The sequence below is a fragment of the Eucyclogobius newberryi genome, unplaced genomic scaffold, assembly GCF_026437365.1.
Source record: "Eucyclogobius newberryi isolate DKJ021-1_F unplaced genomic scaffold, fEucNew1.0.hap1 SCAF_8, whole genome shotgun sequence".
Lineage (NCBI taxonomy): Eukaryota > Metazoa > Chordata > Actinopteri > Gobiiformes > Gobiidae > Eucyclogobius > Eucyclogobius newberryi.
Genome location: NW_027316500.1, coordinates 13,691,538 through 13,717,732, shown reverse-complemented (window position 1 = coordinate 13,717,732; position 26,195 = coordinate 13,691,538). Strand labels below are relative to the sequence as shown.

At 38.9% G+C, this 26,195-nt stretch overlaps 2 protein-coding genes across 2 annotated transcripts in view; both read right to left on the bottom strand.

The window, feature by feature from the left end:
• slc35f3b (solute carrier family 35 member F3b) overlaps nucleotides 1–12,601 on the bottom strand; it is a 61,836-nt gene extending 49,235 nt beyond the window's left edge. Inside the window, exons 1-2 of the mRNA XM_072436260.1 lie at nucleotides 12,382–12,601; nucleotides 11,414–11,625 (exon numbers count right to left, since the gene is read on the bottom strand). Of these exons, the coding sequence (XP_072292361.1) occupies nucleotides 11,414–11,625; nucleotides 12,382–12,476 (307 nt within the window). The 5' untranslated portion in view covers nucleotides 12,477–12,601. The remainder of the gene's footprint in view (nucleotides 1–11,413; nucleotides 11,626–12,381) is intronic.
• Nucleotides 12,602–18,249: 5,648 nt separating this feature from the next.
• Nucleotides 18,250–25,489, bottom strand: kcnk1b (potassium channel, subfamily K, member 1b). Its single transcript, XM_072436722.1, has 3 exons — nucleotides 24,994–25,489; nucleotides 22,742–23,137; nucleotides 18,250–20,459 (listed from the first exon to the last, which is right to left on the bottom strand). The coding sequence occupies exons 1-3, from the start codon at nucleotides 25,346–25,348 to the stop codon at nucleotides 20,209–20,211; spliced, it is 1,002 nt and encodes a 333-aa protein (XP_072292823.1). The 5' UTR covers nucleotides 25,349–25,489; the 3' UTR covers nucleotides 18,250–20,208.
• Between the last annotated feature and the right edge of the window lie 706 nt (nucleotides 25,490–26,195).

The following is a 26,195-nucleotide window of genomic DNA, read 5'->3' as shown; positions in this document are numbered from 1 at the left end:
CTTTAATATTTTAGAAGAAGCTCTATCTTTATTTGGTATTTTTTTATTTAAAACATTTTAATGCACAATAAAAATAGTTGATTGAATAGTCGACTACAAAAATAATTTTTGGTTGTAGCTACACAGACCCTGTACAGTCTCAAGATGTATATGGCAAGGACAAAAACTATTCGATTCAAAACAAATATCAAAAGAAAAAGGAGGCTGGGGCTTACCTTCTTTGAGAAAATTACTTTATTTCAGAGCCTTGCTATACTGGTGTGACCCAGAATATTAAGCTCAATGGAAAATTATTGAGATTAATGTTGTGCCAGGGATTCCCGTTCAGGCCTTACCGGCAGATGACAGACGGTTGAGGATGAAAACTGTTCCTACAACATGGAAGGAGCTCATCAAAACAAACAAACTAAACAAAGATGTTACAATCTTAAACTGATTGGCTTACAATAAAAAAAAAATCACACCTAAAAGCACAGACTCTAGATTTAAAGTCTGGACATCAAAAGATATAAAGGTCTTTTACCAGATTGTAAAGGAGAATCATGATGAGTTGGAAGAATCCTTTGACTTAGAGAAACAGGACTTTTGTAGGTATTTATAAATGAACTTTCAAGGGGATTCATTTCTAAATTACCGGTATATAAATGTATAAACAATTTGGGCAGCCACTCAACTGATAACATTAAGGGTAAATGAGAAAGAGAGGGTCACTTTGTTCTGATTGATAAAGAGTGGGAAAGTATACGTACATCTCATTGGAGAACCACAGGATCACATGTTTGGAGGGAATTCTGTTGGAAAAGTGTGTCTCGTTTCTTTATAACTCCCTGTCAAAGTGCCCATTACTCACAGGGAAGTGCAGACTGTTGGAGAGGATGTAGCAGCAGGAGGCAAATCACTTACATGTGTTTTGGGATTGTCCTGTTGTTCAGAAGTTTTGGACTGAGATCAACGAAGCCTTACGGACAATTTATAACATCACCATCCCAATGGATTTCAGGACTATGTATTTGGGCCTTGGGACTCCTGCCATGGACACAATCAACAGATCTCTGGAACATTCTTCTGGCAGCATTGAAAAGGCAATCACAAAAAAGTGGATGACACAAAACACACAGATAATCAAGTACTGGACTGACATTATGATGGGGATTCAAAAAATGGGAAAAAAATCACATTCGGATTGAAAATTCACACATTTGAAAGACTGTGGGCAACATGGGACATTTGTTTGAGTTCAGTTGTGTGTTAGTTTTTATTGATTTGTGGGATGTCTTTTGATTTATATCTGTTTTTTATTTCTCGGGTCGTGTTTTGTTAGATTTTTCACATTTGTATACTATATTTTTGTTCTTTGTTATTTAAAATTCTTAATAAAAAAAAGAAAAAGGTCGGCTGTCGGTTGTGTTGACACAAACGCTAGCTTCAACTGACACACTCAATATGCTGGACAGTAACACAGGGATAATTGGCTGCTGATTGGCTGTAAAAAAAAAAAAGACAAGAAGTTTATTTTTGGATATTCATTACTTGTAAATATACCCTGGCAGTGACAGTTTGAGTGAGGAATAGAGGCTTAATATTATATCAGCTTTATATAACTAGGTCAGCTGATTTTACCAGGTTAAGCTATTTTCACAGTTTCACTATTTTCACGATGTTTGATCACAATTTGCACACAATGTTCTTCCAATTTATCGACCCTGGTGTATTGAAGTGTTGTTGTAAGCCAGCACAAGAAGCTGCTACCAATTTCCCCCTGTGTAACATGTCCAGATGAGACCTCTAATTGCCAGGACAATCTCATTTACACTTTGCTCTGCTTTTGGGCTCCTGCCACTGCCGTGATCCTGGCCATCAATGATAGACCTCAGCTTAATTAGGAGGAGATCACTTCACAACTTCTAATTACCGGGAGATAAAAGATGTGTGTAGGTGAAAGGGATCAAAGCCCAGCAGGTTTTGACATTAAGCTGCCCGGATTTCAATTACAAGAAGAAATGGAATAAAACGGATTAAATTGATTATGTTTTGATGATGAAAAAAGCACAAACGATCCTGCTTCAAGTCTTACATAAGGTTTGCTTGCCATCAAATATTCAACCATGAGCTGAAGCTTCTCACGCTGCAGACCGTCTCATTTTGTCTAATATGTCCTTGCGTGTGGTTAACCCTTTGCTTTTTGCTGAGAAAAATAAAGTTTTCAAGTTTTCAAAGCAGTACAGATGTTTGGCAGATATTCCAGGCAGTCGGCCGCTCGGGGACAATCAATGCATTCTCAATTATAGATGTGGTATTATGCAACTTCAGGCTACTTTGACTCTGAGATTCATGAGATTCATGCAAAAAATCTCTAATGCTTAAAATATCTAGATCCCCAAGTGTTTTTTCCCAACTAGCACAAACCCTCACCAAAGCATTAATCTTATCCTCAGTGGAAAAGATGTATTTTCATCTCTCTGATTGGCTAATCCACCTGTCAATCACGTCAAGGAACTCAGGGAGGCCGAACAAAGTGTTGTCTTGGCTGGTCAGGAAAGAAAGACCAACAAAATGCTTTTGTAGAACAACAGTTTGTATTAAAGGATAATCTGACTGCAATTAATATGAATATTATTCTTATTCAAGACAGTTCCCATTGGCACAGGCTGAGGTCCATTTTATCATACATGTTTGCAAAGAGCTTCATTATAGAGCGAGACACAGGCACAGACAGCGGAATATATCTGTGTACAGTGTACCAGCCCCTCCTTCAGCGGGTCGGTACCAGGTAATGGAGGAACGCAAGCACCTACAGGCCCATCCAGTTCTCTCACTGCACAACCTGCTCCGATGCCCATCAGTGGCGGATCTAGAAATTCTTTACTGGGGAAGCCAGGCAGGCATGAAAGCTATTACAGGGTGGCACAAGACTTGGGCGGTGTAAGGTGAATGGCCAGTTGTTTTTTTTCATCCTGTATTATGTTGGACCTCACCCCCGACAGGACGCTCTGTCTGCTCTGGATCAGCTTCAGTGACAGACTGATCCACCCTCACTGTGTTTCGCAGGTCTATCCTTCCTGCTGCTGTCATACATTACAACAGACACTGTTAACACTGTTAGAACATGTGTCATTCATCTCTAATAATTATGTGCAATACTGATATATAATGTCATCATCTCTGGAGTAATCCTCACTTAAGTCACTTTACCTGTCATTACTTGTTCATAACAGCTGCACTGTGCTCAACCATGGCATATTGTACATTATATACACTTAAAGGTGGAATGGATGATTTTTTTCAGCACATTTTTTATCATATTTCCTCGTGGCGTGGATAAATCATTTGTCCTGCCACGTATCAATCATAAAACGCACCTACCGCTCACCTGCAGCCGCGTCAGGCTCGTCCCCACGTTTCCGCGTGCCTAAGCGCATGGATCTATCATAATATAGTTCCCTCAGTGTACGGGGCAAAATGAAGACGGAGAAAGACTGTTCGAGCTGACGCAGAAGTGGACAGAAATCTACGGGAGACGAGAGACGAGCCCTGTGCTAGAGGCATAGTATTGAGACACAAATAACCCTGACTGCTGAAAAAAATGTCCCCAGTGGTATTAGAGTTAAACTAATAATTCTTAAATCTTGTTTATTTCATGCGTAACATAAACATTGTTGCTCTTTGTTATATTGACACACAGAAGTAGACATTAGTTTGATGGATGTTTGGTACATGGATAACTGTCCCTTATCACATATGCCCCACTGTCATACCGCCAATCCTCATCAAATATTCAATACATCACAGGTCTCCAGAGTAAACTTTTTCACTGTGTTCTGTTCTGTATATCACTAAAACATGGGACTTTAAAAATGTATGCCCGAAGCAAAAGAAACAGAGGAGGATACAACCGGGTAATTATAGTTCACCTTAATCCTCCGGCTTTCTATACGCGTGTTTGTAACTATATTATTTTTTTGGCTTCTATTTGTGTTGTAGACAATTTCCATCATAGTAAATGTGATACGACTTGACCAATGAACAAGGCTTGGTAACTGAAGGCACAGGTTTAATAAATGCATGGTTCAAAACAGATCACAAATCACTGATCAGCACACGGCATCTCGTCCACGCTCAACATTAATTTTGCATTTCCCTACTGTACATTTCTGCACTTGTCACTTGCCTTGCCTGAACTGGTGCAATATGTCATTTTGAGGGTCCGTCACTTGCTTGTCTTCATAGAGACTGCAATTTATTTCATTTTAAGGAGATTAAGAGCCATGTTTTGACTCATTCTTGCATAGAAAATAAGGGACATAGACAACATTTCCACTTGTCCTCTTCATCTAGCTGCTTGGATGCTACAGAGATGTTATTACGTTGCCTGTAACAATCCACAGTGACATCAATGACATCAAACTATGAAGACAAGCAGGTGGCACCACTAAACTAAATTTCAAACTTATATAGCACAGTAAGTTTTAAGCCATTCTGTAATTGTACAATAAAGACATCTGCAATTGAATTAAATCCATGCTGGGTAATGTCATTCTGTGGTTTCTTCATAAAGACAAGCTGGTTATGCGTATTACATAGTGCACCTTCAAAATCTCATATTCACATCAAAAATACACTTCAATATGATAGATATTTTTGTTTTGAGGATTTCTTTGCTCCTATTTAGACAGGACGAGGAGTGGGGATGAGAGCGAAGGAAGGACATGCAGCAAATCACAACATATGGAGCCACCAGGCAGCTCTTAATAATAGGTATTTTGTTTTGATCACATTTTATTGACAATTATCTTTTGACTCTTATTCCACAACAGCCGTGGCAAGAAGTTCCTAGCGTTTTCATATAAATTGTATTGTTTAAATAGTGTAAACAGTATAGTATACATTGTTCTTTGCTTCCCCCAAATTAAAGCATATCACTATCATTTAATATTTTTTTAGCTCCTGTCTAGTTTTTGTGGTCCACCCTTCAACAAAAAGAAGCACAGTCAGCCATGGAAATAACACTACAGTAATAAAGGGCCCCGGCTTACAGCGTGGAACTGTAAAACCTCAGTAGCAATCAGAATGCCTGAAAGCTTCAATTTTCCATTCTGTGCCTGTGGGTGAGAAAATCATGAAGCAACACAAGGTTTAGGGAATATGATTAATACGGCCGAATGCTGGTGTCTCTGTATGAACTGTGATTTACAGGCAGGATATGTTTTCTCATTAAATGGTACTGCAAGCAATCACTTAGCATTTATTAAAACAAGCTTCCTTATTGAAATGAGCATGCAACCACGTACAAAAGAGAGGGACCAGAAGGACAGAAGGAGTGCCAGTTACAGTGAAGGCGTGCTCCTCATTTAGTGCTACAGGTACATTTTTATTTGAACAAATTTGGCCTCATAATAAGGGAGATAAGAGCATAAACATCAAATACCACTATTCATTCTAAAAATAAACACGCTTACCGCGACATTAACCAAGTGTTTTCTATCTGTCCCACTTGTATTCTCTAACAGACAATATAGGCCTTGAACACAACAAGTTTAGACATGTTGGAGAAATTATTTTGTCCTTTATGAAGCCGCTGTTCTCAGTCCACTGGTCATGAAGACTCATTATTGATCTAGATCTTGAGGTGAGAGACACTTTGCATGTATTTGACCTAATGGGAGCAGAGGTGGTAGTAGCCTCAGTTACATTTACTTGAATAGCCTAACTATATCAAGAAATTGTACTTTTTGGACATCATACGTTATGCCTACGTGAGTAATAATTTGTTTGATTTAATTACTGAATATATGTATGCACCGTATGTTTGGCTTTATTGAACAAACATTGGGTTGCTAGAGTCTAAACACTGGTAATCTATATTTGTAAATTCTCTTTATGTCACGCTTTTGTTGTGACTAGTAAAAACTGTAGCTGTGAGAGCTGAGCCTGTAAACATGCTGCCTGTGGCTCACCGCGGCCCGTGTTTGGCCTGCCTCTCCAGCTGTCCTGCTTCTGTCCTGCTTTACCATGAACAAGGTGTCTTTTTGTGTGCAACCTCTGCTCTCTCCTCGCCAAAAAATGGAGAGCCTAAAATAGCAACCCCAACCTCATTTCATGCCTGGTAAAGCTGTAAATTCGCACCTGAGGGGACTCATAATTCGTGGTAGATAATGTGAGTAAATTAGGAACAAAGTCTGTGATTGTCTGGAAAGTGTTTCTCGCTTCTCTGCCGAACTTGTCAAACACTAATGGGACATTTTTACAGACAAAAGGGAAGCACTTATTTTCGAAATATAACAGCCTTCCTTTTTATGAGGTTCTGAAGTTTATCACGCAGCACTCAACCTAAACTTGAACCTGAAAGACAGAATAGTTCCTCAGGCAATCCATAAATGTTGTGTTTATCTTAAGCATGCTCATTATTTAACCATTAAAGCACATCAACCCTTCAACCACATAATTAAAAATGATAAATGTAATACTTGTTTTTCATCCCAAACCCTTTGCATTTCATCCTGGGGGTCTTAAACTGGAGAACAGTTCTGTGCATGCTTAAGCCATGAATATCAAATTATGCAGCATCAACTTCTCTTATATTTGGTTTGACATCATGTTATTGTTTTCAAATAGTCACTTATGCCATTAGTGGGTTTTTAAGGTCATAGTAGAGATATTGTGTGAGCATTTCTGCAGTATTGACAGAACCAGTTCAGTTTGTGTAAACCGATATAATGAAAGTCAGCTATAACGCCTGGAGACTGGGCACCAACTCAATATCATGACAAACAAAAAGGTTTATCTCTAGAATGGAGTTCACAAAGAAAATAAATGGAGAATAATATAAATAAATAGGTGGAAAGTACTGGTTATATTGGTATTTTTCCTGATAATTCAACACAATACACAAGGGATGACATTGTTTTGTTCTTTATAGATCTAGGAAAACGTATATTGCCCGGCGGAAAAGCAGTAAAAACAGGCAAGTGAAAGGATTTTAGCTATTCTGACTAGGAGGAGAGTGATCTACAATTTGTTTGCCCTTTTGGGGCTTTTCTCGTCTACCAAAACCTCAAGCAGAAACCGTAGTGAATCAGTGAGTGTAAAAATAAGGTATTTGCTGGATATCTAACTTTGCTTTACTTTGAGTGTTGCATAAGTGGCAAATGGTCTCAATCCATTCTGACTAATATTAGGCAGGTGGTCGGTTTCTTTAAAAGGTGTAATATTTCCACTGGTTTGTCTTTCACAGCCCAATTAGGCTTTGAAAGTGTAACTGTACTAGATTTCATGAAACTGGGTGCTACAAAGCTGTCCTCAGCACTTGCAGCTTTGCTTGAATAACTTTAATAACACCAGGCATGTTCAGATTTACTGAATAACTAAAATGCTAAAGTCTTAGAGTGACATTTTATCCTCACAGTGGAGCACAGGCTGTAGATTCCATCAACCATGAGGGATAAAGCTGTGTGCCAGCATGGAAAGGGCTTGGGTAGATGATGCAAACTCTTCACACTGAAGTGAGAAGTGTGCAGCCATGTGAAGGCCGTGATCAGTCATACTCACGGGCTTTTCTACAGCATTTAGTTTATTTAGCTCAGTAAATCCAGGTCATGTGTTGAGGAACCATTATTAACTTCTATGGTCAAACAGTTAGTTTGGAGGATTATTTCTAAATCCATGTAAACAATGTTAGTGGTGAGAAATATGGTGATAATGAACTGAAAGATAAATCTAATCATTGTTGAATTAGTTGTTGTTTATTATCTGCTTTTCTGATCCCAATAATGACATAATTATAACTATTTTACACACCCAGTCTCAACCACTCACAGTGAAGTGTGAACTCTCTGAAGAAGTATATGATAGTTTTAATGACCTGGGCAAAACTGTGTGCAAATTGTGATCAAATCTTAACCATTACCTAGCTATACATCTCTGTATTAAAGGATAGAATACAAACATCAGTGATTCCTGAAAGGCAAGAACACCAGTGCGGTGATGTGTACCCAAACAGATCTCTGATGCAAAAGTCAAACTCATCATGAAATTCATTGTGCTCAGACTGACGATACTGTTTTATTCACACAGTATTATTTTAGACAATTTATTACATAACCCTGACCTTATCTTCACAAAGTAAGTCCAACAATCCCCCCAAAAAAGACAAAAACATAGATGTGGACTAGATCAGGGGTGTCAAACATGCGACCCGCGGGCGGCATCCGGACCCCCAGACTGCATCTGGCCCACAAAACATTTCTAATTTATATTGATTCATTTCTAATGGATATACAGCATTTTCATCGCTAGAACTAAGAGTCCCACGGTTCTTTGCAGCCACCCCTCCCCCACACGCACTAATCGGGACTTGGGCAGAGAGGCATAAACCAGATAAAGTAAATGTGGCAGTTTCATTATCGTTTTTCCACAGTGAGATCTCAACGTGAGTCTAGAAACTGACCATTAACCCTTTTTTTCTGAAAATAGAGCAGTTCTTAAAGGTGCCATAACATGCTTTTTTCACGTTTCGTAGTCTATCCTAAGTGTATAATTGATAATAATAAGGGTTGTGCAACACCCTTAACACAATAGTTAAGAAATATCACCCAGACCTTGGACCCCCACACCAACCCGGAAATGCAGACGGCTTGGTTTGATATTCGCCCCCACCCTTGTGAAGAGCGATCTGGCTCCCCCGCCCACCCGTGACGTAGTCTCAGAGCGCGTGTGCCCCGCCCACCCGTGACGTAGCCCCACAGCTGTCTGCTCCGCTGCGCCGCTCCTGCCGCGCGAGTGAGTGAGAAACGATAGAACTTCAGATCAACACTACTTTGAGCCGAAATAAATCTGGTGTTTATTCTACAGCGTGCGCAGAACAGATATATCTATAGATCTATATATATATATATATATATATATATATATATATATATATATATATATATATATATATGTATATATATATATATATATATATATATATATATATATATATATATATATATATATATATATATATATAAAAAGTGTTATGTCCATTGCGCTCTTATTTCCTGTTTTTTTCGGTATCGGATAGAACTTCTCTCCGTTTATTTTCCCGGTTGCTGCATCAACTGCCACATAAACCTTCACCCTTGTGATAATAGTAAAGAGTGCAATATCATTAATGAAGTTTTGGGCCTCTTTGAGCCGTGTTTCCTCGTAAATCGAAGCAGAAAAACTCCGGAATGGGCTTGTAGGGAGACACAGCCTGCAGCAGCGCGGAGCAGCGCGTTTAGCAGAGTTACAGAATATATATTTTTTAAAAAATCAAACATATACATAGAAGGTTTGTTTATTTAAAGACGGAAAAGACGGCTGCTTTTCTCTAACTGGATTTAACAAAAGTTAAAGTTAGATTTTCTCATGATGTTGATGCCTTTTCCTGACTGATTTTGGGAGAACCTGTTCAGATTGATATTGTTTGGAACATAATTCATAAGTGATACATATCAATCTGCAGTGAGCCAGATTAACCCAAAGCCACTCTGGTGCAGGACATGGACTATCACAGGACATTGTGGTTTGGGCAGAAGTGAGCCTAAACAAAAAAGCCCCCAGGGAGGAAGATGGTGGTTTATTCAAGTCAATGGGGCGTGCTTGCTAGTGCATGTCGCCACTTTAGCCTTTAGCGGCTAGCTATATCGTAGTTGTGTAGTGTGGCCCAAAAGTAGCATCAAGTAACGCGGCTCGCATAACACATGACAACTCTGACCAATCAGAGCTGCAGCGAAGCAGAGCTATGTTTTAAACCCTTTTTTTAAGAAAACTGAAGGATTTAGAATCAGAAAAAGATAAAAAAAAAAAAAAAAGCTGAAAATAGGCAAAAGTCACCACAAAATTTGACCTTTGTTAAAGGTCAGCCAAACGCGAGCAGTTTCTTTATACATTGAGCTTAATGGGAAAAATGCTTTCTGGGTCACAGAGGATTTTCTCGCTGACCAATACCAATGGACTGGCCACAGGGGAAAACTCATGACAGCTTTTAGATAGCAATACCCTATTCAAATATTCTAATTGATCCATGAAACAAACATAATGATTGACATACTAAGGCCTTTTTTAAAAATAAAATACAGACTAGTTTCCTTTTGAAAAACAAGCAGAGGGAAGTGCTTCGTGTAGTTGTAGATGGGAAAGATGTCTATTTTTGAGCTTGTTCAGATGTTGTGATGCTTCAGCCAATCAGTGCGAACGTCCCAATCACATTCATCGAGAGCCTTTACAGATTGATAAAAGTGCAGAATTCACAAAATGAGTCAGGTTATTCATTTTGTGTCAATTTATCCACATTTTAATTCTCTTTTGGGTTACGCCTTGTAAAGATCTTCTGTAATGGCGAAGTCCTCTTTTTTATTTCAAACCTAGTTAAGCCTCAGTACAGCAATATCAAAATGCAGAACATGTACTTTAAACAGTCCAATGAAAAGTCTAACAGTGTCTTTAAATATAATATAATAATATACATTATTATTAGCTTCAGATTACACAATCAAGTTTAAAAAATATAAATATAAGATGTTTGTAAAATCCCCCTCTGCAACATAATTCACTGTGAAAAGCATGATTTCATCTAATGTTAGGCTATAGCTTCATAAATGTTTAAGCAGTTGCTGTTTAATACTGCAAAGACTCCTTTAAAATGTACTAAGTTTGCTAAAGTGACCAAGTTAGAGTTCACTGGTGGGTTGAGCCATCAAAAGAGTGACTGGCAGAAACGGGTTATGTGACACAGCTAATCCACGCTTTATTGATCCAAAGTCACAGAGCCGATAAGGAAAACTGAAATTCATCAGATTTTGAGCCTCATCTTAGATATTTAATACAACCAATAGGGAAAAAAACATGCAAGTCTAAGGCAGAAAAATATGAGACATACAAACTTAAAGCTGCATCCATTGACAACTTATATAGTTTCCTCCACCAAGTCACTGCAATAGCCTCAATACACACAGAAAATACACACACCAAAGATGTAAATTGGAAAATGAATATAGATTGACTTGTTGTACAGCCCATCACAGCCTATCATGTGTTTTAGTTAACTTATTCTTGATAATTGCATGATTTAGTAAAGCTGCAGCTCAATTTACTTTCAAGAAAACCGTATTTTAAATGTGAAATCAATTGCAGATTGTCAAAGTGAAAAGGACAGTGGGGAAACCATATTCAATCTGTGATCACGTAACCAAAAGACCAGCAAATCATCCAATTCTGGTTCGTGCCTTGGTTGGATTATATAAATGAGTTTCCCTCTTTCAATAATTAGATCTGTCTATCTCTCCACAGTCACATTCACTGTAGGTGTGACACAATCTGTATTGAGCCTGACTCCGAGCCCTGAAATACTGGCCCCTGGTACCTGGCGGTGACAGGTGCCTGGGAGACTTACTCTTATAGCTGGCCCAAGGCTGGTATCCATAGTAGCCCGTGATACGCAGTATCCTCTCCTCTATGGACGCACTGTTGATGTCTTCCACTGACCGCGAGGACTTCAGGTCCTCCTTGATGGCCTCGTCCACCACCAGGTATTTGAGCTGTCTGAGCTGCGGGCTGATGTCCGAAAGCCTTCTCGGGCTCACGTCGGGTGACTTGCGCATCCCGCTGCAAAAACAAGGACACAGGGAAATACCTGTGGTAATGTAAAGAATACAAAAGCTTCCCACGAGAGTTAAAGCCCGTGATGTGTGTTCTCCAGAGTGGCCCAGCAGCGCCTTTATGCACTGGCCCCACATCATCGTCACCCTTCAGTGGCTCTGGGAGCGCAACAGCGAAGCGGAGGAAAGAAGCTAAACCAAAGTGACTGCGCACTACAACTGTTCTATATAATAATATATATAATACTGTGCGCGGAGCAACTCAGATCACAGGCGAAAGGTTATCTGGATCTAATGAATCGATCAGAAATGATTTGCCTCGTTATAGATGGAGCTTTGTGACAGCCGCGCGCAGAGGCGCAGGGCGCACAGCCCGAACACACACCTGACACTCACATGTAGGATACTCAGTGAAATCTTGTGCATATTAAACTTCCCTGTCCTTAAATAACGTGCTGATAGTTATGGCACCACGAGAGCCCCTCAAGTCCAAGTTTTTCACACAGGTGACAGAGAGAATCTGCTGCTGCGAGGAGGATTTACAAAGGCACGGACAGATTAATCATGGATGTACATTAACGGTTTACTATTTATTCAGCTGTGACAATTTACAATTTAATCCTTATATCTGGACTGAAACAATTAGGATCAATTAGGCTACTTTAAGCATGCGCAGCAGATCAAGTCAGCCTATATGTTCTTATTACGCTACATCTGTGGGCCCCGTCCACTTCACGTCAATATATTGTTCCAAGTTACTTACATAGGCATCAAAGTGGGGGGTCCGAGGTAGCACATACAGTCCCGGTGGGGCCTTGCCACCCGGTCCCACACTTTGCCCTCTCCATCGCCGTACATCCTCAAAAGGCCATGGAAGTTTCGTTTATTCCCTCATCCAGAAACAAGCTGCTGGAGACAAGAGGCATGGTCCTGCTCCTCCTCGTTCCCACTGACATATGCCTGGCCACTACTCTGCGCTCTGCTGCGTGAACGGCTGCGGGGCTCTGCGTTACTCACCAGCGCCATCTCCTGGACATAAATAGGCTAAATAATTCCGGATCAAGAAAGTCAAAAATGTATTTAAAAAATAAAAAGACAAAAGTCATCACGAAGAATGTAAGAGAATGTCCCTCTTATAGTCCCACTGGGATGAAAATCAAACTTGTATGTAAACTTGTATGAAGGCTTATTTAGCTTTGTCATTTGTTACAAAATGTTACAAAAACATCTTTCACACTATGTAAAAGACATGTTTATATTGAAAGTACATACCGTACATTCCCTAGACATAAACTGCTGTAGTCTAAAGTAAACATGGTCTGGCACCTCATGTGAACTATCAAATTGATATTTTGTCAGATTCAAATATATTTCTTTCAAACTGTACAAAGCAAAAGTGTGATGATGGGTGAAAGTAGAAAAAATATTCAAGTCATTTAGGAACTGTTTTGAAATTCAAGACATTTTCTGTGGACCTGATTGAGAATGACTTTCGGCTTGTCTTAAATTTCAAAACAGTGTTCAGGTGACTTCAATCTTTTTCTACTATCTCTCTTACAGTTACTCAGTTAATTCCTGCTGGCTCGTCCTGGGAAAATTAGACCATAGGACAGCACAGTTTACCTCAAATTCCTGTGTAACAAACGTTTGCAGTGTGTCACATTATAGACTCTCAATTGATTTTGTGTTCCCTGTAGCTGCCCTGGGCACTCATTCACACAGCATCTAACATAAAGTGACCGCTGGCCACATTCTTATATTGGATGAGACGATACAGACAGTGTTGATTACAGCCAATTGGTGCCAGCGTGGTAATTATGTTCACTGATTATAGACTAGATTGTTGGTCCTTGGTAGATTGGTCCTCGGTGTGATTCAAACACCATTTTGTTGTCAGATAGAATTAAACATTTCAAATTGACCATAACCTCAAATGCAAACAAATTAATAAAAAACATCTCAGTTTCGAACAATTGTCAAAGAGTATACTTTTTACTTTTTGTTTTCCATCTTTTGCTAATGTCTAGAGAATTATATCAAGGAGGAATGGATTCATATTTTGATTGCAGTAAAATACATTTGACTTTTGATAGAATTGCTAGACAAAGAATAAACTTCAAGCCGGCATTGACTTCTTACTTTGATGTTTTTAAATGGCACAGATAAAAATTGGGTTTGATATAACATGTTTTCCAACGCTGCTTATGACAAGGGGCTTTTATATTGAAACAGTTCTGGACAGTCAACCATGTCGTTAAATGATCTTGCACTTTTTTTGTTTAAACTTGTAACAGTTCTGTCAGCATAAAGAAGTGGCTTAGCTTACCTGGAGTGACGGTCATGGAGTCCATAACGTCCATCTCTCATATCCTCTCGCTGCAATTGCGTCCGCATTCTGTGGACTTCTGACTGCACCATGTAAGACCCGGGCACTGACTGCTTTTAGAAGACACTGACTCCCCTCAACCCTCTCTACAATGGGTGCTTACTCCAGCAAAAAGTGGACTCATCAATAGTCGGGTCAACACCTCACATCGACTTTGGGAAGAGAGGATCAGGTTTATCTTGTGTAATGCACTTCTCAAAAGCACGGCCCAATTTAGACAGGATAACCTCAAAGTACAAAGGGAAGGATGCCCCCGACACCACTCGGGCAGGCAGCTGATTTAAATGGATAAGGTAACGTTTTCAGTGTTACCATCTCGCCCTCAGAAGACCTCCAGGAGAAAAGTAATTACTGGCCCATCTAAAAGGCATTGTACATTTCTAAATATAGATCTGATTCAAGTCCGAAGGCACAAAACAGAGGAAGTGTGGACAGTGTGAAGAAACATGCTTCGTAGGAACATTCATAGTATTATGTGATTATTTAAAATGGTGCACTATGTAACTTTACTTGTGAAGGGTCTACCACCTGCTTGTCTGCCTCGTGACGTTGTTGCTTTGACTACAAAGGTTCCACAGTGTTGTATTGAATGTTTCTATCTCCATGGAAACAAGCAGGTAACATAAACTGACAGGCTCTTACAGCTGTGAGTGATACAGGAGTACTCTTACCATACTCCATATGCCTTATATCATGTCAAAGCATCTTTTTTTTATTCTATTCTACTGACCTTACTTGAAACATCTTTTGTTTTTTCTCTTTTGGTTGATATATTGTTGTCTAAGTCTAAGTCTAAGTTACAAGTTAGATCTGTGAATAGGCACAGTGGTCACACACAGAAAGACCACTTGTGTTTTTGAACAAATGCTAAATAAATGGGTTCAATGCCATATTGCAGAACATTCCAGAAGCAAAACACGTGACAAGCAGGTGACGGCCATTTTCCCAGTAAAGTTTCATTGTGTTTCTTTAAAAGTGTGAACTATAAGACAATTAGGTTGAAACGTTCCTTTGAAATGTTTCTGCTTTGGTAAGAAATTGCATTAAAATATAATGTGACAAACTGAATCAAACTGGACAAAAAAAAAATCAAGTTAAATTATACTTTTTTAGTTTATTACAATATTAAGTAAATTAGAAATGTAGATATAGTCCTGTGCTGCCTGCAGGCATTGTTCACCCTGCCATGCTGCTATGATATCATTCACAATTCAGTTTGTTCTAATGTCTGTCACTGAAGCGTTTGTGATTTAAAACAAAAGCAGCTCTTCAAAATGTGCTGCTCTATGTCTTATGTCTTATCCATCTGCACCCAGATTCATACAATTTACAAAAGTATGATGTAAATCCGCTCCTCTCCACATCAATATTTAACTCTGTGCTCAGCTTAGAAACAGTGTGAAGCTTCTGATTGGCCACCAGCGCACAAGCTGCCCAACTCAGAGCCAGTTAAAACGCTTTTATCACTGTATTTGTATTTAAATGCAACAATGATATGTGACGGTTGAGCGTGTGTGTGTTATCAGGGAGCTATGGCTTATTTCCATTCAGTGTTGGGAATAAAGTTTCTTTTTCAGCCTTTTGATTGTTACTGGACATGCATGTAAACACACTGGGCCGTTGCCATGGCCTAATTTCCATCATATTTACTGCGCAGTTGTCCACTCTCACAAACACATCCACATTCATCCATCAGTGTACATCCACACTGGAGGCAGGGTGGACAAACTGTGTTGCCCAAGGACACAACAACAGTATGTATTAAGTAGAGTGTTGCAGACCAATACTCTGTGTTCTAGTGTTAATAAAAACAAATTCCTCTCCCCTTAAAGTAAACGTAACCTTTTGAAATTGGTATCCTGCCGAACATCCCCGAGAGATCACCCTAGGCGTTATTTGTTATTCAGTTGCCATTATGTGCGAGGCTGACACACAGCTGGAGCAGAGCCAGCTCACTCTGTGGAGGACAGGCCTCGTGGATGTTATTATGTGTCAACATCATGAACCATTTAACGGCCCCTGCGAACCGCTCCATTGAGATCTGAAGCGCCTGGGCATATTTTGTCTTTTTTTCGTTGGTGCATCCTGAACTGGCCTAGTTTCTTTTATTAGCTATTCCATTTATAGACGTGCCAACATTTAATATATCAATACAAGTTTAAAACTTCATCATCAAAGTTGAGAGACATTTTGAGCATGCTGCTTGTTAAATATGTGTGCTCTGGTGTTGAAAAATAGGACATTAACAATGCAGTGGGTTCAGTCTCACAAGCAACAATTATTATGACAATCTTGTGCCTTAAATGTGCTATTTGAAAGATCATTATTAAATATTTATTGTATAGTTAGCTGCTGTATTCTTACTGCTATTCAGAGCTTGTCTTATCAGTGGAAAGAAAAAGTCATTTATCCTAAGCTTGGATAAATGGAGAGGTCATAAGGTTGTTCAACTTCAAATCTGTGCATAATAAATACACAAATCACTGTACTTGTACAGAGGATTCTCATTATTAAAGACACCTGAGTATTATACATTGCTGCAAAAGCATTGTGTTTGCTGAATCAAAGGAGCGTCGGGACAGCGTTGGCAGTGGGGAGTGATTGTGCTCGAAGGGCCCTGCATCCCCACAGTCCCAGTGTGTTGGATATAAATAGACCAAGTCCACAGACAGGAGCCGGGGTGCAGGGGCGATGCCAGTCAGCGACCCTTATAATGTCCCTCTCTCCCAGCTTTAGTGACAGCTGAAATAATGGGCCGTCATAGTGTGGCAGTTTTTCTGTTATGGTGAAAATATGTCAGTGGATCCGTGGTCAAAGATGCAGAGAATGATATGTGTCTGTCACTATGTTCAGTAGTTGTGTTGTTGGTTTTTTTATTGTATTGATTGTGTTGAATCTAAGCTCCATAAGGGAACTGAATGTAGAAAAAGACATAAAATCTGTAAAAGAAAATAATCATAATCAAAAGTTAACTGAATTATTTGGTGGTCATGTGATTCTTGTATTAGTTAAGGATTTCTTATTTCAGCCTTCACTCAAATGTTGAATCTTAATTTGTATAATTAAAATAATCATATGTTTTTTTCAAAATTATTCAGTATTCATTGGTATGTATGGGTTCAAAACATGTGTCAAATTAATAACTGAGCTAACTGGGCTTCAGGTGAGGACTGTTGCCACAGCAATGAACAACTATAAATCAAAATGTTACATCTTTTGAAAGGGCAGTCCTTCAAAAAAGAAAGTATAGTGAAGTCACTGAAACCCATGAGTTCACGTTCTAAAAAGCCCTTTTTAGTTCGTATACTGTTACACCTCCTACTAGTCATTGTCACTGGCTGAACTGCATTTTTCCTGCTTTGGTTTCCTGTGTGCCGTCAGTGTGAAAGATGAAATAAGATCAAATGGCAATATTAATGACGACGGCTGTACGGCTGGTACGTTTGAGTCCGGTGAGCTGCGCTGGCCCTTCAGGGGATGCTCCTGTTCTGCTTCAATGCTCTCACTGCTCTTTCTGCCTCATTTACATATGGATGCATTCGTCTTGACTCCGAGTGGGTAAAAGTAATGAGAAAACAGGAGGGGCATACATAGTCTTTTTACACAAAGTAGACAGGTTAGACTTCCACATTAGATACAGAAAGGATTATTCTTAAACAAGTCGTTATTTTGTGGCAATAAAAGTTGAATGAGTTTTTGTATTTTAGCAAAGTTGAGCGCCTTTGTTATGTGAACATCAATTAGCACGCAATAGCAAAAGTTCTCTCTCATGTTTTTACAAGGTTTTTACCAATTCAAGCTGGTGTATTTTTGTGTATTTAAGAATACATGCCTCGGGCAAATTTGTCCAGCACTAAGTTCAATTATTTTTTAGCTGCAGTTCTTTTTACAATTTAACTCGAGAGCCTGACCCTTCTGGTGTACACTAGGAATAATGATACAAAAGAAGAAATGTAATAATCATCCATTAGTGCAGAAGTGTTTGCGCTTCAATAATTGACATAAATTGGCATATTTCCACAAAACATTCTTTGTTTGATATTGGAAATATCCAACAGAACAATATCAAATAAGTTTGTAAAGATAATATTGTAGCATAATAATCAGTTTAACTTTAGCCAGCATCTATTGAAATGCAACCACCGTGTCTTAAAATAACTTCATTACTTCATTACAATAAATTCATGAAAGTTTTACCAGCAGTTGTGTGTGAAAATAAAATAAAAATATGATTAACAATGTAAATCAACGTGTATGTCAAACAACACTTTATTCAAGTCACATAAATATTTTACAGAACTTTAATTTAATTTAATTTTTACATAAGAGGAGCTGTCTGTCTTGTAGGTCACTAAACTATGTTAAACATAACTCTACAATACTGTGCATACAGCCACTCACCACACACTACAAAACATATGGAAAGACATTTATCTCTTTAAATATTGCAGAATCACATTATGTATCAATAAATAATGTTTCCATTATAATCCTTGACACAGCGTTAACATGCTTCCAATGACAGTTTCCCTTTTGTGACACAGACTAAGTGCACATAGAAAGACAAACACTGAATTTAAATTAAACAAGAAAGAAAGACAAATACTGGGAGCTGTAACGCTGAAAGGTAAAGGCATTGATAATGTTATATAAAAGTTAACGCTTAATTTAAGGCATGGGAAGGTTCCAGTGATACAGAGATTATGGAAATTTTACAAGTAGTAATTTACAGTATAGCTGCTGTTATGCAATAAATATCATTTTTCATAATTGTTGCACCTGCAATATAAATGTGCAATTGTCAATTGTCCTAATGAGAGAAGACACATTTACAATCAATGAGATGATCATGATATAGCACAATTTTAGTCTTCTTCAATTTTTTCCCTAGTTTATAATTGTATTATTTTCAGCTAGTTATTGCATGTTGCAGGTTTTCCCCTACTGAACAGCCTTAGTCATCTGTCACTACATGATATGTATCGTTTCAGCATCACTTTTCCTGATCTCTGAAGCAGACAAAAGCATTACATTAAAAAAAAAAAAATGCTTATAAAGCTTCAACAATGTAAAAAAGAGGTATTCACCATTAAGACATATTTTTAAAGACACTTAAATTAGCTCAGCAGAAATGCACATCTCAATGACATAACATTACAAGCAAGTACCGGTATGTCATCTAAAGGCATACATTTTAATGGAAGTACCATAAAAAGTACCATAAGTGGCAGTAATAAATGGAGGATGTACAGTAGCTGTGAAATGAACTTTACAGTACTACTTTATATTCAGCTATTCCTTCAAAGAATGCAACATCCTTTACAATCAATTTCTATAAATAGAGCAAAAAGTATTTCCCATTTTCAAAATTATCAAAAGTAGGAACAACAAATTTGACAATATGCCCCTTTATATCATAGAGAAAGCCTTTAAATCGAGTGCTACGGCCTGGCTGCAGTCCATGTGCAAATTAGGCTCATTGTATTGACAGTAAAATGCAAATGATAGGCCATTTGTCATTCCCCTTTCACCCTGGACTAATCTCACTTCCCTTTTTACACAGTCCAACATACAACCGGTCAGTCATATAAATCAATAAGTTAGATTGGTTCTCACAACAAGTACGGACTACAAACAGCCCTGACACTAAAAATATACAGTATCTGACTATGAAATGTGGACTCTAACTTATGTACAGCCAACTCCATACTGTCCTAAGTATTTACATGTAAAAAGAAGGACTTCACTAAGGTTGGATGTGATGTAAAGCCTAACATATGTCGCATTATGTACATTCACAAAGCAGCCACACATATTATTACAGAATAAGGTAATTACACGTTTGAGTCATTTGTTTGTTTTGAGTGACTTTTAAATAATAATCAATAAATTAATTTGTTTAAAATGAATTAATATTACTATTTTTTACTTTATTTTACTTAACATGTTGTCATTCTAGTTTGACTAAAATAGTTGGTAACAATAGAGAGTTATGTTCCCACTAAACAGTAATAAATAGATAAACTAAAACTATTCTTCTGTCATTATTTTCTAATACTTTAAATGTGCTGTTATGCTGTTATTTAGCTTAATTGTATTAGCAACTGTGACAATCGAAAAGCGCTTACTATAAACTAATCCTTTTTCTTACCAATAACATAATATGGACGGATTGCCTTTTCAAGTATTTGGCCGTGAGCGTGTTTACTGCAGTATGGGGTCGTCGGTCATCATGGCTCGGGGGCTCACAAAGCCGTGGTACTTCTCCTCGCTTTGGCCCGGGCTTCTGTTGGACACGGTGGTGAAGGACAGGTGGTCATGCTCCAAAATGGCCATGCGATCCTGCGGCTTCTCCTTCTTCAGGTAGAACATCTTCCTGAGCTGCTTCAACTGCTGCAGCTCACAGAAGGTCTCCAGCACCACCAGCATCACGATCAGGCCCAGGAGCAGGTAAACTGGAGACAGAAGAGGAACGAATTATTCATGGACGACTGGTTTGACATTTTAAATACTTAAAATAAATACGTTTTCAAAGATATTTCCGTCCAGTCTTTGACATCTGTCTCCGTTGCTGGAGTACTACATCTCAGGTACGTTGTTTTTAAGTCAAAATGAGGATCGGTGTCTATGACAATCCGCAGAGCCTCGTTTATCTCAGTATTTGTGCATAACAGGACAGTCCCAAAACACATGGTAATTAGTTGCAGATCCCTGTGAGTAGTGAGCATTTTTGACATGGTGTTTATAAGGAAACGTGATGCATTTTTTCAACATAATTCTTTTCCAAATGTGATTTTGTGGACCTCCATTGAGATGTACATATATTTTCCACTTCAGACTAAGCCCAAACTATTAAACAGGGACAAGAACACATCAGGATTAAAATGGGTTAAATTCAGAACCACATAACGACAAGTGTGAACTTAGAGTTATGGTTTGGACTACTGGTATAAATGGTTAACCACATTTTCATAATGTTAGGACAGTTTATGAGTTAACACTTTATTGGTGGAGGAAGTTGTACAAATCATTCGAGGCTCTTTCTGTCTTTTTCCTCCCACAGAGCGACAGTTGCAGTGTGCCCACTCATGACGTCTCTGCCACACATTCACCACACGCGAGCAGGAAACAGCTCACTGCAGGGTTTCCAGGTTTAAATCAGGTTAATATTTTCTACTTTATTCTGTCGTTCAACAACTAGATTATGTTTTGGAACACTGGGTGCATTTACATGGCCAGTTAGACTAGAATCAGAGAACTAATTAATTAGATCTGATGTTTATCGTTTGTTTACATGCCCAAGAGAAATGGCATTCCTTCATTAGTTAATACATTCATCTATAATCAAGAAAATATTAAAATAATCAGGCTTGACTCAGTTAAGAACTTGTTTTCAGCAAGTTCTTGTTATAAGAATATCTGATTGAAACCAAAAAGATGATGTGTATCTTTAACTTATGTTTTTGACTTTTTTAATACATAATTTTCCTTGTTAAAATGTGAGCAATCAGGAAAAAGAAATTGCTTGCATAGAATTTGACATGACATTTCTATAATCTGATTACTGGAGGAATCAGATGAAAATGAATGAATACAAATACATGCAATAGTCAAAGATGTATAAATAAAATAATCGATGAATGTTTTACTGATAATCTGACAGCATTATACATTCAATTTGAATATCATAGACCTAATCCCAACTCTACTGTAGTATATTTGGTGTGTGTCCACTGTTGTCAAATATGCAGGAACTTTACGGTCCATAGACTAAAAATAGACTAGAATATAGAATAGAATTAAATGCAAAGTCTGTTATTAGAGAAAGTATTGTAGTAAAAAAACAACTTCTTGTGAAAAAAACAACTTATTCTTCTAGAAAAACACACACACCCTTTATGTAGAGTCAACACAAGAGTCTTTAGTCCGTTGCACAGCTGCTTCACTTGACAGCACCTAAAATGCCCCAGGTTCAACAAATAAATAATAAATACTTGTGTGTCTAGTTTGCCTTTTCAGTCTGCTCTGCTTAGTTTGCAGTGTCTGGGACTCACCATTATTTTCAGCATTTAAATGGCTGGATAAGTAGGCAACATAAACACTTCCTATGTTGAATTTGATGCGTGATTTATGTGATTATTTTACGACCCCAAATGCACCTGTTATTCCAGTTCAATTAAATAAAGTGCTACATCCGCCTGGGAACAGGAAGCAATATAGTTTGTGGTCATAAAAAGTACATGTGGCGATAACTGTACTACAACATGAACTTTACCAAAACCTTTACTCCCGTGACCAGAGCCAGTTACATATCCTCAAATACTCATTTACAATAGAAAAGACAAAAGGTGGAAAGTACCTAGCAAGTTGCAATTATTGTTTTTTATTTATTATTGTGTTTTTCTATGGTCATATACTTTTTTTGAGTAAGAGATTTTTTGAAGAAAAGCCTCTAAAAATATACTGCAAACAATTTTTATGGCAAAGTCTGTAAAATCCTTGGTGAAGTTGTTATAATAGCTGTACGACAATGAAGTTTGAAGAATGAAACCGAAAGCATAATCTAATACATTTTACACTTATGTAAACACTGGGATTATTTATTGTAGAAACTGTTGGCTCAAAGTACAATTGTAGAGTGGAGACTTTGAGTACCTCACCTTTTTTCACCTTACAGTGGCTAATATTATAGAAAAACTTCAAATGCTTGATCGAAGTAGTAAAAACCAGTACCCACCGGTGATCCCCACTTTGTAGATCTCCCTAAACTTCTGGTTGACGGCTTCTCCGGGCACATAGTCACCGAGGCCAATGGTGCTGAGAGAGATAAAGCAGAAGTAGAAAGACTCCAGAAAGTTCCAGTTCTCCTCCAGCGCAGAGAAGATGGCGGCGGGAACCAGGAAGAAGCAGGAAACGGCCAAAACGGCGAGGACGGTGGCGTGGACAATAGCGACCAGCGGTTTGGAGAAGCCCCAGTTTGTGTGGAAATATGCGATGGGCCGTCGAGTGCTGAAGACCATGATCCTTTGCACCACGGCAGTGAGGAAGAGCAGGGTGAAGGGAATGCCGATCACAGAGTAAAGAATACAAAAGGCTTTGCCACCATCGGAGAGCGGAGCAGTGTGGCCATAACCTGTGAAGACACAACATACAGTAGATTACATTAAAGGACAGTATTCTGCATTATTTGTATACTTTTTAGCCTTTAAACATGCTCTTGAGTACCAATACTTTGGCATCTCATGTTTTAGAACTTAAAATATTCCTAACCCAGGACATATTATTATTTATATCAGTCGGGCGTTTCCCACATCAGGAATTGAGTTAGAGCTCCAGCTACTGACAACAAAGGGGATTGCATGGTGAGATAGACAAAGCTAGTTTCGCCCTCGACACGCTAATGCAGGGACACACTTGTAATAAGCATAATATGAGGCAGAAATGCTTAGAACAAGTTTGACGACATATTTGGGACTTAAAAATAGCACTGAATAGTTTGGAGCTCGACCTATGACGTCACAAATCTGGAAAAACAAAACAAAGCTGAGGCTCAGAGGGAGAACACTTATGAAACAGGGTTCATCAACAAAGTGAATGAAGCTAAATACAACTCCAGGTATGTTTTTGATGAGGACACAATGTCATAAACAAATAACTTGGCTAAAAGCTCAGAAAGGTCTCATATTACTTAGTGCACCTTCATCAAACATCAATTTGATTTACTTTAAATTTACCATTTGTTTGTCTAATTGTCAGTAACTTTTGGATTTATCGTTTTAGAAAGCCACTATCAATAGTCATGAGTCACAACAGTGTTACTCCACATACTGTAAATGTGCATTACATGGCGTGGTGCAGGTGCAGGTCTGATTTGCGAATCATTGCAGTTTCTGGGGCAGCTTGGTTAAAGATAGTGCATCTGGTCTATGTGTATTCAGCACTGTCGTTACTTCATTAGCACGCTGAGCAAAAATAACAACAACCTAGCAGCACAGACTTGAGAAATACCAGTATCCTTGGAGGGAACATTTATATAGACAATTGGATGCATTACAATGAGTCTGTGCATTGTCATAACTATATTTCATATGATTAAAGATATAAAGCACGATATAGGGCACTTGGAAAGACGCTGTGGTGGCTCACTTTTAGTAACTTCAAACTATCGGCAGTAGATTCATACTTTGCACACACACTATAGTGATAATAATCTCTACAATGCTGTGTGTGTTGCAACAGCAGAGATAAAACCGCCATGTGGTCGGACTAAAGTTCTTAGGACGGCAAGTTAAGACGTGCATTGTGTCATCTGCCTGCAACGCTCCAATATGCAAAGAAAAATGCTAACGACAGTAGCAAATATTGAGGTTAATATTTTTTGCCCAAAATCCTAAAACTTATTTTTATCATTGGTGAGGAAAATAACGAAGTGTGACCAATTATAAAAGGTAAACAGTGTAAAGTTACTTTGTTTCGATAAAAACAAAACCAAACCTGGTCCTCCCGACTCAACACGATACATGGTTCGCAATAATATCACGATTTTGCAATATATGCGATAATCGATAAGACCAATTACATATTTTTGTCTTTGTTAAATTAAATATACACCTGTTTTAATCATCAAAACAGTAAACACGTCAAACTTGTAGCACTTTCATGACATTATTTTGTACAATATACACAAACAGTGTACTTATGGCGACATATCGATACAGCAGCCTGGATTATCGATACTGTAACACCAAATGTAATAGCACGATACATCTATATTTTAATTTAGCATATCTAAGGCTTAAAAAAAAATCTAAGACTATCCCATGTGGACAATTATTCATCTAAATGTGATATAAAAGCATATTTGAGGCGATAAGTGGCATGCCTTATCCTTATAGTCACCAAATTGCTGTTTTGTTGTTGCTTAATACAATAATAAAGGCCTTGTCCAAACCCTTCAGCTCGGGCCGCAGCAGCAGCATCAGATCTTACCTGTGGTGGACAGCACGGTGCTGGCAAAAAACAACGCAGAGGTGAAATCCCAATTCCAGTTGACTGAGGCGTTATTAAGGATGGAAACCCCGTAATTACTGGCGTCCAGGGCTCTCTTTAAAAACCGCTCCAGACTCTCCTCAGATATACACTCATTCTCTTTGAGGAACTGTGTCTTGATGCCCCTCAGCTCCTGACGCAGAAGGTCTTCGTACGGCAGCTCCACGGAGGAGAACACCACCGCACCAAAGATCAGATACAGAACATAACCCAACACCAGGGAAATGAAATACCATGTCGATTTGTGCGTCTGTATCAAGCGAACGCACGAATTACTGGCGAGAGACTGGAGCATTTTGAGGAGGAGGAGAATGAGGAAATACGCGTAGATCTTAGAGTAGAAAGGCAGTTTGGCGTCGGTCTGCACGCACAAGGCGATCCAACGATATGAAGGAAATACGAGATGTCACAATAGACAAAGCGCACAAGAGCCCGCTTCCCTCTGAGCGACCGAAACCTGCGTTTGACAAATGGTGCGTTCACGTGCGGTCAGCAATGTTATTAAGAAGAAAGGCATTTTCATGGATAGTTTAAATTTAAAATGTTGCTTTGGTTTGAGTGATGTTAAAATCACTTCATAAAACATGTATTAGCAAAATGCAGCAGCAGTGGTATAAATGAGAATTATAATTATCATCAGGTTGTTAGTGGCGGGATATTTTCCCAACATTGCGGGTCCGTGAACGCATCTTGTGACGTCAGTACTCGCCTCCGCCCCTGACACACATACGCGCGCGCACACACACACACAAACACGCACACACACACACAAACACGCACACACACACACACAAACACGCACACACACACACAAACACGCACACACACACGCACACAGACGCACACACACACACGCGCGCACACACACAAACAAACACACACGCACACGCACAAACACGCACACATACATACACACACGCACACGCACGCACACACGCACACACACGCACGCACACACACGCACGCGCACACACACATACACATACACACACGCACACACGCACACACACACGCACGCACACACACGCACGCACGCACGCACACACACACACGCACACACACGCACGCACACACACACGCACGCACACACACACACACGCACGCACACACACACGCACGCGCACACATACACGCACGCACAC